A 13,310-nucleotide genomic window follows, 5' to 3' on the forward strand; every position below is an offset into this window, starting at 1 on the left:
AACTGCTATTCAGTGTCCTACTAAGGGTCTGCTTGTGGTCCATTCCCAAGAGAATAAGGGGGAGGGGAGGGACAAGGGGAGGAGAGAACAAGCATTTATTTAAGCACCTACTATGTGACTGGCATTGTGCCTTTAAACAATTTACAAATGTTATACATATACACACATATATCAGAACACTTGAGGCTCACACTTTTGCGGGGGGAAGTGGATCCTACCTTGCAGGTAGGGTTGATCTAGGGATTGACCACCCACATTGTTTTTTTCCATAATAAGATACAGCCTTGCATATTTCATATGCTCTCAATTGAGCTTCAGTCTTTCTTTTGAGGGAAGCAAAGTGATACTGCAGATCAAGCACTGTGCCTGGAGACAGAAAGTTGTTCAGGCATTTTTCAGTCACATCTGACTCACTGAGACAGAGATATTAGAGTGATTTATCATTTCCTTCTCCAGATCATTTTATAGATGAAGAACTGAGGCCACCAGGGTTGTGACTTGCCCAGGGCCATACAGCTAATACGTGTCTGAGGCCAGATTTTAGCTCAGATAGATGAGTCTTCCTGACTCCAGGCCCATCAGCATTCTATTCACTCTGCTACCTATCTAGTCAGGAAGACCTGAGTTCAAATGTGGCCTCAGACTCTTACTAGTTGTGTTACTACAGGAAAGTCATTTAACCTCAGTCTGCTTCAGTTTCCTCATCTATAAAATGAAGATAATAATAGCACCTGAGGATCAAAATGAAATAATATTTGTTAAGTGCTTAACACTGTACCTGGTATACAACAGGTGCTTGATAAATGCTTGTTCTCTTTCCTCTTTTTCTTTTTGAGCAGTCTTGCTTTCTGCTCTGGCTGGCTCTTTTTTATGTAGTTATTTGTATATAAATATAAAGGAGTTAGACTATAAATAACAGCCTACTGATTCTAATACCCTACAATAATGCAACTGTCAAAATTTTTGTTGCTCAGTGATAAAAAAGTCCCATAATCATTTGGGCCAATTGTCCTTAATATTTGAATAACAAAATATTAGCAGTGATCCTCTAGGTGTTGGTGGGGGCTGCAGGGGCAGAGGAGATGAAACACATCAGGAAAGCCACTGACACATGGAGAGCTGGACCCTCATATCCAGGTGTCTTGTGCACCAAGTGACTTAAATAACTTGCATGTTGCAGCCAGCTCAAAACTTTGAGCACAGTAATTAGCAACCAGTTTTATGACTGGTATTATTTGGACGCAACCACTTAAGTAAAGTGAAACAAAATGATGGGATAGTGAAGGGAGACTTGCCAGCCTGGACTTGGGGCTCCTAGCCATGCAAGGAGTGAAAATTAGAACAGGAATGTAGAGGTTTGAACAGAAGGGGATCCCTACAACATGGGGAATTATCTTACCATGAAAGAACCAAAGAGAGATAAAGATAGGGCTAGAAGCCTAAGGTCAGAAGCCAAGAGGTTAGAAGCTAAAATAGTCAGACGAATGTCAGTCAGTCGAGAAGCATTTATTAGAAGCCATGTGCCAGGTACCATGCTAAGCACTAGGAATAGATAGATGGATAGATGTATGTATGTATGTATTATGGCTGGCTGGCTGGGAAAGTAGATGAGTAGATGGATGGATGGATAGATGGATAGATGAATAAATAGATAGATGGATATAGACAATCTAAATCGATATTTATCTATATACACACACACATATATATAAAATATACATATATAGATATAAATATATGCTGAGAGACAGACACATAAAGACAGTCCTCAAAGAGCTCAGATTCTAATGGGGGAGAAAACACTAAAACATTACCCATATGTGATCTATACAGTATAAATGGAAGGTCATTAAGTGTCAGAGCCTAGAGGAAAACATGAAAGAACTCTAGTGGCAATGGCATTTACAAATGCAAGTTTTTTAATTGATGAAAGACAGTTTTGATTCCCTGAGGCTAATTTCTTTTAGGTAGCAACATTGAGCTGTTCCTGCAGCCCTTTTCTAATACTCTCTTCAGATGGAAGAGGCTGATATATAGCACCCTCCTCCTTTCTCAGATCAGCCATTGAGAACTAGATGATCTCTGGATGGTTTTGAACTCTAGCTTTTATGATTCTGTAAAGCACCTATTGTGTGCTTAGCCCTGTGGGGCTTCTGAGAGGGACACAAGAAAAGCACTGTGTTCCTGCCAATCAAGTTGTGTGTGTGTGGGGGGGTGACATGAAACAGAAATGAACTGTTAGTTGAGGTTTATAACAGTTCCAAAAGAGCTGACTAGACAATAAGTACTACTGGAGAGGAAAAGATCACTTTGGACTGTAATGGGTCAAGGAAAAGCTCACAGAAGTGAGTAGGGATCCCATAAAAGGAAGAGAATGGGAAAGAAGAGCCAGGAGAGGGAATGCCATCTGGGAGAAACAGCATGAGCCAAAGTCACAGTATGTTGTAATGACAGCAATTTTGTCCAATAGCCGAGCATTGTGTAGAGTAGGAGCTCAGAGAACGTATTGTAGGATGTATGTAGTTTAGGAGAAAGCATGGTCTGAGCTCTAGGTTGTTCCAGCATCACAACTGGTCCCCAGTAGCCATAGGTAAGTCATTAAGCCTCTCCCACGGCATCTCTACAAGCAGATGCCCCAAACGAGGCTGGGGAAGTGTGAGATAACTTAATGATGGAAGGGTGATCACAGAACATAAGGCTCTGTTCCCAAACAATAATACAATTACTCGATTAGGGGTCAGTAATAGTCGTTAAGCTATGCTTTGTTGTTCCGGGGCATTTGTTGACACATTTTCTCATGGGAGTAGGGGTTATTGAAGATGAGCTTAAGTGTAGACTTTAAAATTCTATTCAAAGCAAAAGAAAAAAATTACAAAAAAAAAAAGTTTATAACTCGGCTGCTGCCATGTCACTTCAAGGTAGGTTAGCTTTCATTGTAGTTGTATAGACAATCAGCGGTGCCTTTTATATTTTTTCAGAAAACGCCAGGCCCAGGAGCATACACCAGTACTGGACAGATGCCCAAACAGCCACGGAGTGTTGCCAAGATGGGCCGGGAACACAGCCTTTTGTTCAACAATACAATCGGTTTTTGAGTAAAGTGGTTTTGGTCTCTGACAGCTTGTTGAATTTGAGTAAAGCCTCATATGAAAAAGAATGGTCTTGTGAATTCTTCTGGGCTCAGTATTGGTGTTAGATAGGGGAAAACTACCATCATCATCATCATTATTTTTATTTATTTATTTATTTTTTGGTGAGGCAGTGGGGGTTAAGTGACTTGCCCAAGGTCACTCAGCTAGTAAGTGTCAAGTGTCTGAGGCCGTATTTGAACTCAGGTCCTCCTGACTCCAAGGCTGGTGCTTTATCCACTGAGCCACCTAGCTGCCCCCCAAATACCATTTAAGATAAAATTAACCTAACCTGAATGGAGTGAGAGGTTAGGATATCCAGATATACACTCCAGAAACAGCCAGAAAGTGATAATAGGTCACATTTATGGCCCTTTAAAGTTTGCAAAATGTTATTTACTTCCTTCTATTTCATTTGATTTGCAATACTAACAGAAAGCAGTAACTATTCTCAACAATACAATGATCCAAAACAATCCCAAAAGACTAATGATGAAGCATACTATCCACATCCAAAGAAAGAACTGATATTGATGGAACACAGACTGAAACATGCTATTTTTCACTTTCTTTCATTTTTTTCTTTTATTCGAGTTTTCTTATACAAAATTACTGACATTGTAATGTTTTATATAATTGTACATGTATAACCCATATCTGACTGCTTACTGCCTCAGGGAGGAGAAAGGGGAGGGAGGGAAGGAGGGATAAAAATTAGAACCAAAAACTATAAATAGAAATGTTTATTACTCTAAAAAGGAAAAATAGAAAGCAGGAGCGGCTAGGTGGCGTAGTGGATAAAGCATTGGCCCTGAATTCAGGAGGACCTGAGTTCAAATGTGACCTCAGATACTTGACACTTAACTAGCTGTGTGACCCTGGGCAAGTCACTTAATCCTCATTGCCACCCCTCCCCCCCCCACACAAAATGGAAAGCAGTGTGTGACTTAGTGCTAAATGAGTAGTACTGGTAGGAAATAGGGCAGTGATCAACCTGACTTGAAGTGGTCTTGGGGAGAGGAAGGGGGAGAGGATCGGGGATTTCATGAACAAGGTAAGACTAGTTGCTGTTCAGTCATTTTTCAGTCATGTCTGAACCTCCATTTGGGGGTTTTCTTGGCAAAGACTAGAGCAGAGCATTAAGCAGAGGTACCTTTTAGATAGGGGTGGTCAGGAAGAGCATTCCAGGTAGAAGAAGACAATGAGTCAAGGTACAAATTAGGAACAAACATGTTGTTTGCAAGGGTGAGGAAACTGGCCTGGCAGGATCGAAGGGCTCTTCTTGGGAAATACTAAGAAATAAGATTGTATTGGCAAGGTAAGACTCAATTACAGGACACCCTGAATGCTAGGGGAAGGAATATCAATATTGCTGGTCTTACCCCCAGAAGACCTCAAATTTAAATGCCATTCAAATCCTTTGCCAGCCTAGAGTCAAGAAGAACTAGGTTCAAATCCAGCCTAAGATGCTTACTAGCTGTGTGACTTTAGACAAGTCACTTAACCTCTGTTTGCCTCAGTTTCCTCAACTGTAAAATGGAAATCATAATAACAGAACCTACCAACCATGGGTGTTGTACAGATCAAATAAGATAATATTTGTAAAGCATTTAGCCCTGTGCCGAGCTCATAGTAGGTGCTATATGAATGCTAGTTATCATTGTTATTTTAATTATTATTGTTATTATTTAAGACAGCCATTATCTACTTATCTTGTTCCTAATGAGTTCAGTAGAAAATACTTCATAAACCTTGATGGCTGTTTTAAAGAGAAACCTTTTATAGCGTATGTAAAAAAATGCCCAAGTTTGGTTTAAATAAAAAAAGAAAAAAGTATTCTACTCTCTGTTCTAGGATTATAAAGTCCTTGTGGGACAAATGTTATGGGTTAGGGACAGTGGTAGGAGAGTGGAAGGAAAAGAGTCACAGTCTTTTACCTGAATATATTAAAATCCCCCTCCACCAAAAGACTTTAATGTGTCTATTAGTAACCTAAAACAATCATTTTGAGTGGTCAGGAAAAAATATTTGTTGTTCCACCTTGCATCAAAGATGGGTATAGCCAGTAACTTTTTTTTTTTTTTGGCAGGGTAATGAGGGTTAAGTGACTTTTCCAGGGTCACACAGCTGGTAAGAGTCAAGTGTCTGAAGCCACATTTGAACTCAGGTCCTCCTGAATCCAAGGCCCATGTTTTATCCACTGTGCCACCTAGCTGTCCCAAGACCTGGAGATTTTAAGCTCTTTCTAGACAAAGTAGCCATGACCTGTCAAAGTTCCCTAAGTAATCAATAAAGTAGAAAGCAGGTTTGGGTGGAGGACTATTGGAAAATCCTGATGGAGGGAACATCCATTAGACAGCAAGAGTCTCTGGTTGTGTCAGGTGTCACAGGAAAGGGGAGGACAGACAGTGAGGTATTTGTGTCCCTGAAGGGTGGGGAGGGGATCGAAGGGGCAGGTATTCTGGGAATGTTTATCTTGGACTGAGAAGTGGAAACCCAGAAATGGAGTCTGGAAAGTAAAATATATGAAAGCCACAGAGTAGTTGAACACTATAGAGATTTTCTCTTCCTGGGCTCAGGCGGAAAACAGAACTTGGGACGGCTTATGGCCACTTTGCCTATGAAAGATTTTCAAGAGAGAAGATAGCAACCACAGGGGTGGATCTGTGGAGAGCTCCACCCTGCCCCCTCCCCCTCTTGGCAGTGTGGAACAAGTGATTGCTCTGGGGGAGGGGGAGAGGGCCAGCCATGGGATATTTATCCCTCCTTACCCAATTCTGCAAAGCTCCTGAATTCTGGCCTGGCCTTCAATGGTACTTTTCTTTAGGTACTGTTTTGGCAGGGGGTGAGGGAAAGTAGACAAGACCTATGATTTTATTGGTGAATGGAACTCCAACATGGGAAATTCCTTCTAGGGGTGGAGATTAATAACTGCTCTGCCATCTTTAGTCTTAGAGAGTTGGGAGAGGAAGGAGAGGAAGAAAGGACTAAAAGGGATGGGGGAAGAGAAGGTTTTGTGAGTTGAAGCAAAGTGCTCTTCCCCTTGCAGGCAAGGCCAAAGGCCTCTCCCATTCTTCCAAGTGTCTAAGCTCATTATTTTCAGGAGAAGTTGGATTTTGGATCAGCTTTGCTTTGGAGCAGAATCAACGAGGAGAATGGTGTTTTGGAGGAAAGGGAGAGAGGTCTCTTTATTGGAGGTAGTGAAATCTAGGTTAAGGTTATTGCCCTCCCACTCCCCACCAACCCCATCCCCAATAAGCTTTTCGCTTCTAGTTTCGGATCTCTTTTCCAACTTTCTGACATCATTTTGTCTGCTTTCCATAGGCCTTACTACCCCCATAGACCACCCCCTTCTATTACCATTCACCCCCAATGACCCTGCTGGGTTATAGGAACATCAAGAATGATGGCAGCCTTCTCTCTCTAACTAGACTGTTAGCTCTACCATCACAGGGACCACATCAGAGGTAACATGGTGGGATAAGGTACAAAGAACACTGGGCCAGGACCAAAAGACCCAGGTTCTGTCTCTAAAACTAACCTCTTATGCAATTCGCCAGAACTCTCTGGGCATGTGTCTTCTTGCATGAAAAATGAGAGGACTGCACTAGAATCTGAGTTTCTTACCGTGGGGCCTATAAACTTTTTTCTTTTTTCCATTTTAAATAATATTTTGACAACTGCATTTAATGTGATTGTTTTTCCTTGTAATTTTATGTATTTGATTTAGTGCACTTAAAAGCATCATTCTGAGAAGAGGTCCATAGGCTTCATTACATCAGCAAATGGATCCATGGTTAACGCTAACAACTTCTCAAAGATAATATCCATGCCACATGTACAGCTCTCTTTGTGGTAGTAAAGAATTGGAAATCAAGGGAATGCCCATCAATTGAAGAATGACTGAGCAAGTTGTGGTATGTGAATGTAGTGGGATACTATTGTGCTGTAAGAAATGATGAGTAGACAGATTTCAGAAAAAACTGGAAAGGTTTAAGTGGACTGATGCTAAGTGAAGTGAGCAGAACCAGGAGAACATTGTACACAGTATCAACAACATTGTGTGATCAACTGTGATAGACTTGACTCTTCTCAGCAATACAATGATCCAAGATAGTTCCAAAGAACTCATGATATAAAATGTTTCTCCAGAAAAAAGAACTGTGGATTCTGAATGCAGATTGAACCATACTGTTTCTACTTTTTGGCTATTTTTTCCCCTTTATTTGAGGTTTTCCCCTTGTGTTCTGAGTCTTCTTTCACAATATGACTAATGCAGAAATATGTTTAATGTGATTGTACATATATAACCTATATCAGATTGTTTGCTATCTTGGGGAGGGGGGGGACACAGAAAAATTTGGAACTAAAAATATTTTGAAAACAAATGTTGAAAACTATCTTTATATGTAACTGGAAAATAATAAAATACTTTTATGATTAAAAAATATAATGTCTATGGTCCTGTCCAGTGATAGCATTCTGTGGTTCTGGTTGGGGGGGCAGGGAGTCTTTCCTTCCCCTTTCTCCATCACCCTCTCAATGCAAGACCCTTCTGAGAAACATTTCTAACATTACAATCTACAGGGGAATCATCTAATCATCCATATTCATCCATCCATCCATCCATCCATCCTTCCATTCATTCAGCATTTTTTTTTTTTAGTGAGGCAATTGGGGTTAAGTGACTTGCCCAGGGTCACACAGCTAGTAAGTGTTAAGTGTCTGAGGCCGGATTTGAACCCAGGTCCTCCTGACTCCAGGGCCGGTGCTCTATCCACTGCGCCACCTAGCTGCCCCCCATTCAGCATTTCTTAAGTACCTGATATATGCCAAGCACTAGACTTGCTGGGAATGCTAAGACAAAAAACATTTTAAATGTGCCCTACCTTTAAGGAACTTATTAGAAAGAACTAAGGAAGTGCCAAATTTATACAAAATCATATTCTGGGGGAATGCAGATGGGCCTCAGAACTTCATACGGAATTTTTTCAGGCCAAGGGCAGCAGGCTATCTAAGTGATACACTATCTAGATCACTCTTTGTAACCCACTTCAGGTGACTCATATCTAAAACAATGCTGTTTGGTGCCAGGCTAACTTTCTTTAGTATCACTTTGAAAGGTCCAGGGGTCAAAGTCTGTGGAGCTGCCCCTGAGCACTTGTCACCAATCACAGATCATGGCACACACAACCAGAGCCAAGAAATTAATCAGCAAGGAAGCTCCTAGTGTTGTGTGCCTAGCCCTGTCCTAAGTTCTGGGAGTGGGAGGGAATATGTACAAGAACCACAGAGTGGAAAGGGAAACAAGGAGATCAGTCAGTCATTCAATCAATACTTAATAAATGCCATCTCTGTGTCAGGCACTGTGGTAATTGGTGGAGATACAAGGAAAGTCAGAAACCATCCCAGCCTCCAAAGAGTTTTGTTTTTTGTTTTGTTTTGGTTTGGTTTTTTGGTGAGGCAATGGGGATTAAGTGACTTGCCCAGGGTCACACAGCTAGTAAGTGTCAAGCATCTGAGGACAGATTTGAACTCAGATCCTCCTGAATCCAGGGCTGGTGCTTTATCCACCAGGCCACCTAGCTGCCCCCCAAAGAGCTTTTCTTCTAATGAGGGAGACAACAGGCAGCAGCTATGTAAGAACTATTATATATAGATATATATGGTACATATATGTATATATGGTACATTTGTGTGTGTGTGTGTGTGTGTGTGTGTGTGTGGTACATGGAGATAAGTAAACTCAGAGAGAGGGCACTAATGTCAACAGGGATGAGGATCTTACAGAAGGTGAGATTTTTAGCTGAGAGTGGAAGGCAGTGGAAGAAGCCAGGAAGTAGAAAGTGGGAGTGAGGTGGGTGGGGAATACACATTTATATAGCGTCTATTATGTATCAGGCACAGTCCAAAGAGCCTTAAAAAATATCTCATTTGATCCTCACAACTCCCTGAGGGAGGTGCTATTATCATCCCCATTTTGTGGTGGGTGAAACTGAGGTAAACAAATTAAGGGACTTGCCTAAGGTTACACAGCTGGTGAGGATCTGAGGCTGAGTTTGAACTCAGGTCTTCAGGAGAGCATTCCAGGCATGGCAGACAGCCAGTAAAAATGCCTGGACTCAGGAGATGGAGCGCCTCATTTGAGGAACAGCTAGGAGGGCCCATATCACTGGATACCAGGAGGGGATTGAAGTTGAAGAAGACTGGAAAAGCCAGGTTATGAAGGGCTCTCAAAACCAGAGAATTTGAGAGATTGATTTATAAGGGCGGGCAAGACCCTCCCATAAGCTCCTAGCATGGAATAGGGCATAGGACAGGGAGAGTATTGATGGGGAAGGAGGAGAAAAGGGGCAAGAGCTGGTGGGAGAAGGAGGGGAGCTGTGGGAAGCCAAGCAACAGGTAGCTAGGGGGCATTTAGGAGGCTCCAGGCAGAAGGTGGGGAAAGCTGCTGCCCACCTTGGAACATAGTTTTTACGATTTTTCCCTTAGCTGGACTAATGAATAGTTTACTGAGTAGCAGAAAAGACAAGACAGAGAAAACTACACAGACATGGCAGGACTTGTACCATTTACCATGTAGAGATGGTATGTCTTCAGAGTTTAACCAGAACCTAGACCGGGTACAGTGGGATACTAGAGAGGACTTTAGTGGTTCCACAACTGTCCAAGTCATTCAGAGAGTAAGTCGGCTATGATCTCAATTATAAAATAATTTGAAAGGCAGCTTGAAGTGGTCAGTCAATAAACATGCATTAAACAGACATTGTCCTAAGCACAAAGGAGATACCGAAAGAGGCAAAAGAGAGGCTCAGCCCTCACGGAACTCACAGTCTAATGAGTAGTGAATAGAGAATCCACCTGGAATTCAGGAAGGCCTGAATTATAGTGCCCCCTATGACACATACCAGCTTTCTGGCACTTGACATGTCACAACCTCTGAATGCCTCTGGGCCATCCTCCAAGACTACATGTGATAGAGCACGGTCAGATTCACCTTGCCAACTGGAGTACCAATAGTTCTTTATTTACCAGTAAAATCACAAGTCTGGTCCTATGCATCTTATCTCTCTCTCTATCTTGATATGCATATGTATATAAGTATATATGTGTGTATGTATATGTATATATGTATGTACATATGTGTGTGTAGTATTTTTACTGTGAGGTAGGTAGTCCAGGAATCATTTACAAGGGTAGAAGCTGTGTGTGACTTATAAAAAGTTTGAGAGACATCATTTCTGAATAAGTAATCATTTTATTAATGATGTTAGCAGGTAGTCAATAAAAGGGGGGCAGTGGCACTCTTGAATGTCAAAGAGCCCTCATGGAATCCACTCAAGGATTATATGCCCTTGGAAGAGTGGGTGCTCCCGAAGGTGGCAATCAATGCTGATTGGTTGACAATTAATGAGAAGAATGAATATTATAATAAGAGGTAGACCAGTTCTAATGAGGGGCTGGGGGACTGGGCAATCTTATTCATCAACAATGTCCTTCAGAGACTGAACAATCTACATGTTTCTGAAAAAGCCTGGTCCAAATTCAATAATTGATTATTAACATAAAAGAGAAATAGTCATTTTTCTCACGGGGAGTGGAACATAGGTCTTCGTACTCCAAGCCCAGTATCCTTTTCATTACACTAAGTTGTTTATATAATTATGCCCCCTTTTGCACTGGAGCCCTTACCACCTTAACCCTCCTCACTTTGCTATTAGATTACACCAGACTGTAAGCTCTGTGAGGGAGAGAAGGCAGCAAGGTGGTGCAGTAGATAGAGCTTCGGGCCTGGAGTCTGGAAAACATGAGTTCAAAATCGGCATCAGACAAGTATCTGATTACTGGGCAAAATCGATGTCTGCCTCAGTTTCGTTAGCTATGAAATGGGGATAACAATGCCCTCTGCCTCCCAGGGTTGTTGTGAGGATCATATGGATTAATGTTTGTAATGTTCTCAGCACATTGCCTGGCACATAGTAGGTGCTGTATAAATGCTTATCTCCTTTCTTAATCCTCCATAGCACTTAGCCCTGTGCCTTGCTCATAGGGGATGCTCAGTACTGGATGAATTGAATCAAACTGTTAAGTTTTGTGAGAATCAGGGCTCTACAGTACAGCAGGGAGGGCAAAAGCTGATATCTACTCACAGGCATCCCAGTACCTTTATATAAAAGTTGATACCTTCATGGAGGGAGTCAATCTCAATACTGGCCTGAGTACAGGAAGAGAGGGTGCACTCTGCACATTCGCAAGTGGTACTAGATGGCAAAGAGCCCTCTTGTTCTCATTGATGTCCCTCTTGTACTTTTGCTTGAACTTGGCAATGAAATGGTTGACCATGCAGTTGTCAAAGTGTTCCCCATACAAGTGGGTGTCCCCAGCTATGGACTTGACCTCAAAGATGCCATCTTCAATGGTAAGAATGGAGACATCAAAAGTGCCACCTCCAAGATCAAAGATCAACATATTTCTCTCGGCACCAACCTTTTTGCCAACCAAGCCATAAACAATAGCAGCAGCAGTTGGCTCATTGGTGGTTCTGAGCACATTGAGATCAGCAATGGTTCCAGCATCTTTGGGTGGCCAGACATTGGGAATTGTTGAAATAGGCTGGCGCTGTGACCACAGCATTTGTGTCAGTCTTCTCAAAGTAAGATTGAGCAGTTTCTTTCATCTTAGTCAAAACCATAGAAGATACTTCTTCTGGATAGAAACTTTTCGTCTCCCCTTGGACGTTAGACCTGTCTGCATCATTTACCACTGTGAAAGGCCAATCCTTCATGTATGACTGTATAACTGCATCATCAAATGTTTGACCAATCAGATGTTGGTGGAGTTCATTGCAACTTGATTCTTCGCAGCAACAATGATTAAATGTTTTGTGTTGGTGAAGGCCATGTAGCTTGGGGTGGTCCTATTTCCTTGGTCATTAGCAATGATCTCCACTTTCCCATGTTGGAAGACTCCCACATAGGAGTAAGTGGTGGTGAGATCAATGCCAACTTCAGGTTCATTTGACATGGTTGCTGGGGAGTCAGGGGTCGTTGTTGACTGATGTGGAGGAAGAAGGGCTGCTACTGTGCTGAGTAGCCCAGTACCTTTGCAGTGTAACCAGCTGTGGACCAGATTAGCCATAGTTCCTTTCCACTACCTCTAACCCTCAAGGTTAGGGAATGGGAGTTATATGGTAACACATTTTTATTATACGATCTCAGAACCTAAAATACAGGACCACTCACCTAGCAGGATCCCTCTGAGGTGCTCCTGGAGTCTCAATCTTGGTGTAAGTCCTCGCTTTGTGCTGAAGGAGAAGTAGCTGGCAAATGAGGCCAACATGGTGAACAGCAGAGGAGGAAGAGCAAGGATGGTGTTAGAATAATAATCTCTTGGGATTTACTAGAGTCTCTTGATTTAGGGAGATCACCAGATTGTCCTAAAGAATCCACATGGATGGAATGGCTCAATGTGAAGGGCAAGGTGGAGGAATACAGCAAGAAATTTAGGTGATATAAAACCAAAACAGACCACTAAAAATTTATTTAAAAAACTATTTTAGGGGACAGCTAGGTGGCGCAGTGGATAAAGCACCAGCCCTGCATTCAGGAGGACCTGAGTTCAAATCTGGCCTCAAACACTTGACACTCACTAGGTGTGTGACCCTGGTTAAATCACTTAACCCTTGTTGGCCTGAAAAAAAAAGTATATAATGGGGACTGGGCAAGAGTTCTCTTGGCCAGGAAATCCACAAAAGACCATCCTGCTCAACCTACTGACCCTTAAACTAAGGCTGGTTCTCCAAGAAAGCAACCCAGAGGGGCAGCTAGGTGGCGCAGTGGATAGAGCACCGGCCCTGAAGTCAGGAGTACCTGAGTTCAAATCCGGCCTCAGACACATAATACTTAACTAGCTGTGTGACCCTGGGCAAGTCACTTAACCCCAATTGTCTCACTACAAAAAAAAAAAAAAAAGACAGCAACCCAGAGAACTGAAAACACTTCTTTTATTTTTTAAAACCATTTTTATTTAAAGATTTGAGTTCCAAATTCTATCCCTCCCTCCCTCCTCCCTGAGACAGTAAAGCAGTCAGATATAGGTTATATATGTGCAATTATATAAAATATTTCCATATTAGTCATTTTGTACAAGAAGACTCAAAAAAAAAAAAGAAAAAAATGAAAG

At 41.9% G+C, this 13,310-nt stretch overlaps 1 protein-coding gene and 1 pseudogene across 1 annotated transcript in view; one reads left to right on the forward strand and one right to left on the reverse strand.

Moving 5' to 3' along the window:
- Positions 1–3,095, forward strand: part of STPG4 (sperm-tail PG-rich repeat containing 4) — a 42,329-nt gene extending 39,234 nt beyond the window's left edge. The window contains exon 7 of the mRNA XM_043980087.1: positions 2,979–3,095. Within this exon, the coding sequence (XP_043836022.1) occupies positions 2,979–3,095 (117 nt within the window). The remainder of the gene's footprint in view (positions 1–2,978) is intronic.
- An 8,179-nt stretch (positions 3,096–11,274) lies between these two features.
- LOC122739359 lies at positions 11,275–12,266 on the reverse strand (annotated as a pseudogene).
- Positions 12,267–13,310: the final 1,044 nt, after the last annotated feature.

The sequence above is a fragment of the Dromiciops gliroides genome, chromosome 2 (genome assembly GCF_019393635.1).
Source record: "Dromiciops gliroides isolate mDroGli1 chromosome 2, mDroGli1.pri, whole genome shotgun sequence".
NCBI classification, from domain to species: Eukaryota; Metazoa; Chordata; class Mammalia; order Microbiotheria; family Microbiotheriidae; genus Dromiciops; species Dromiciops gliroides.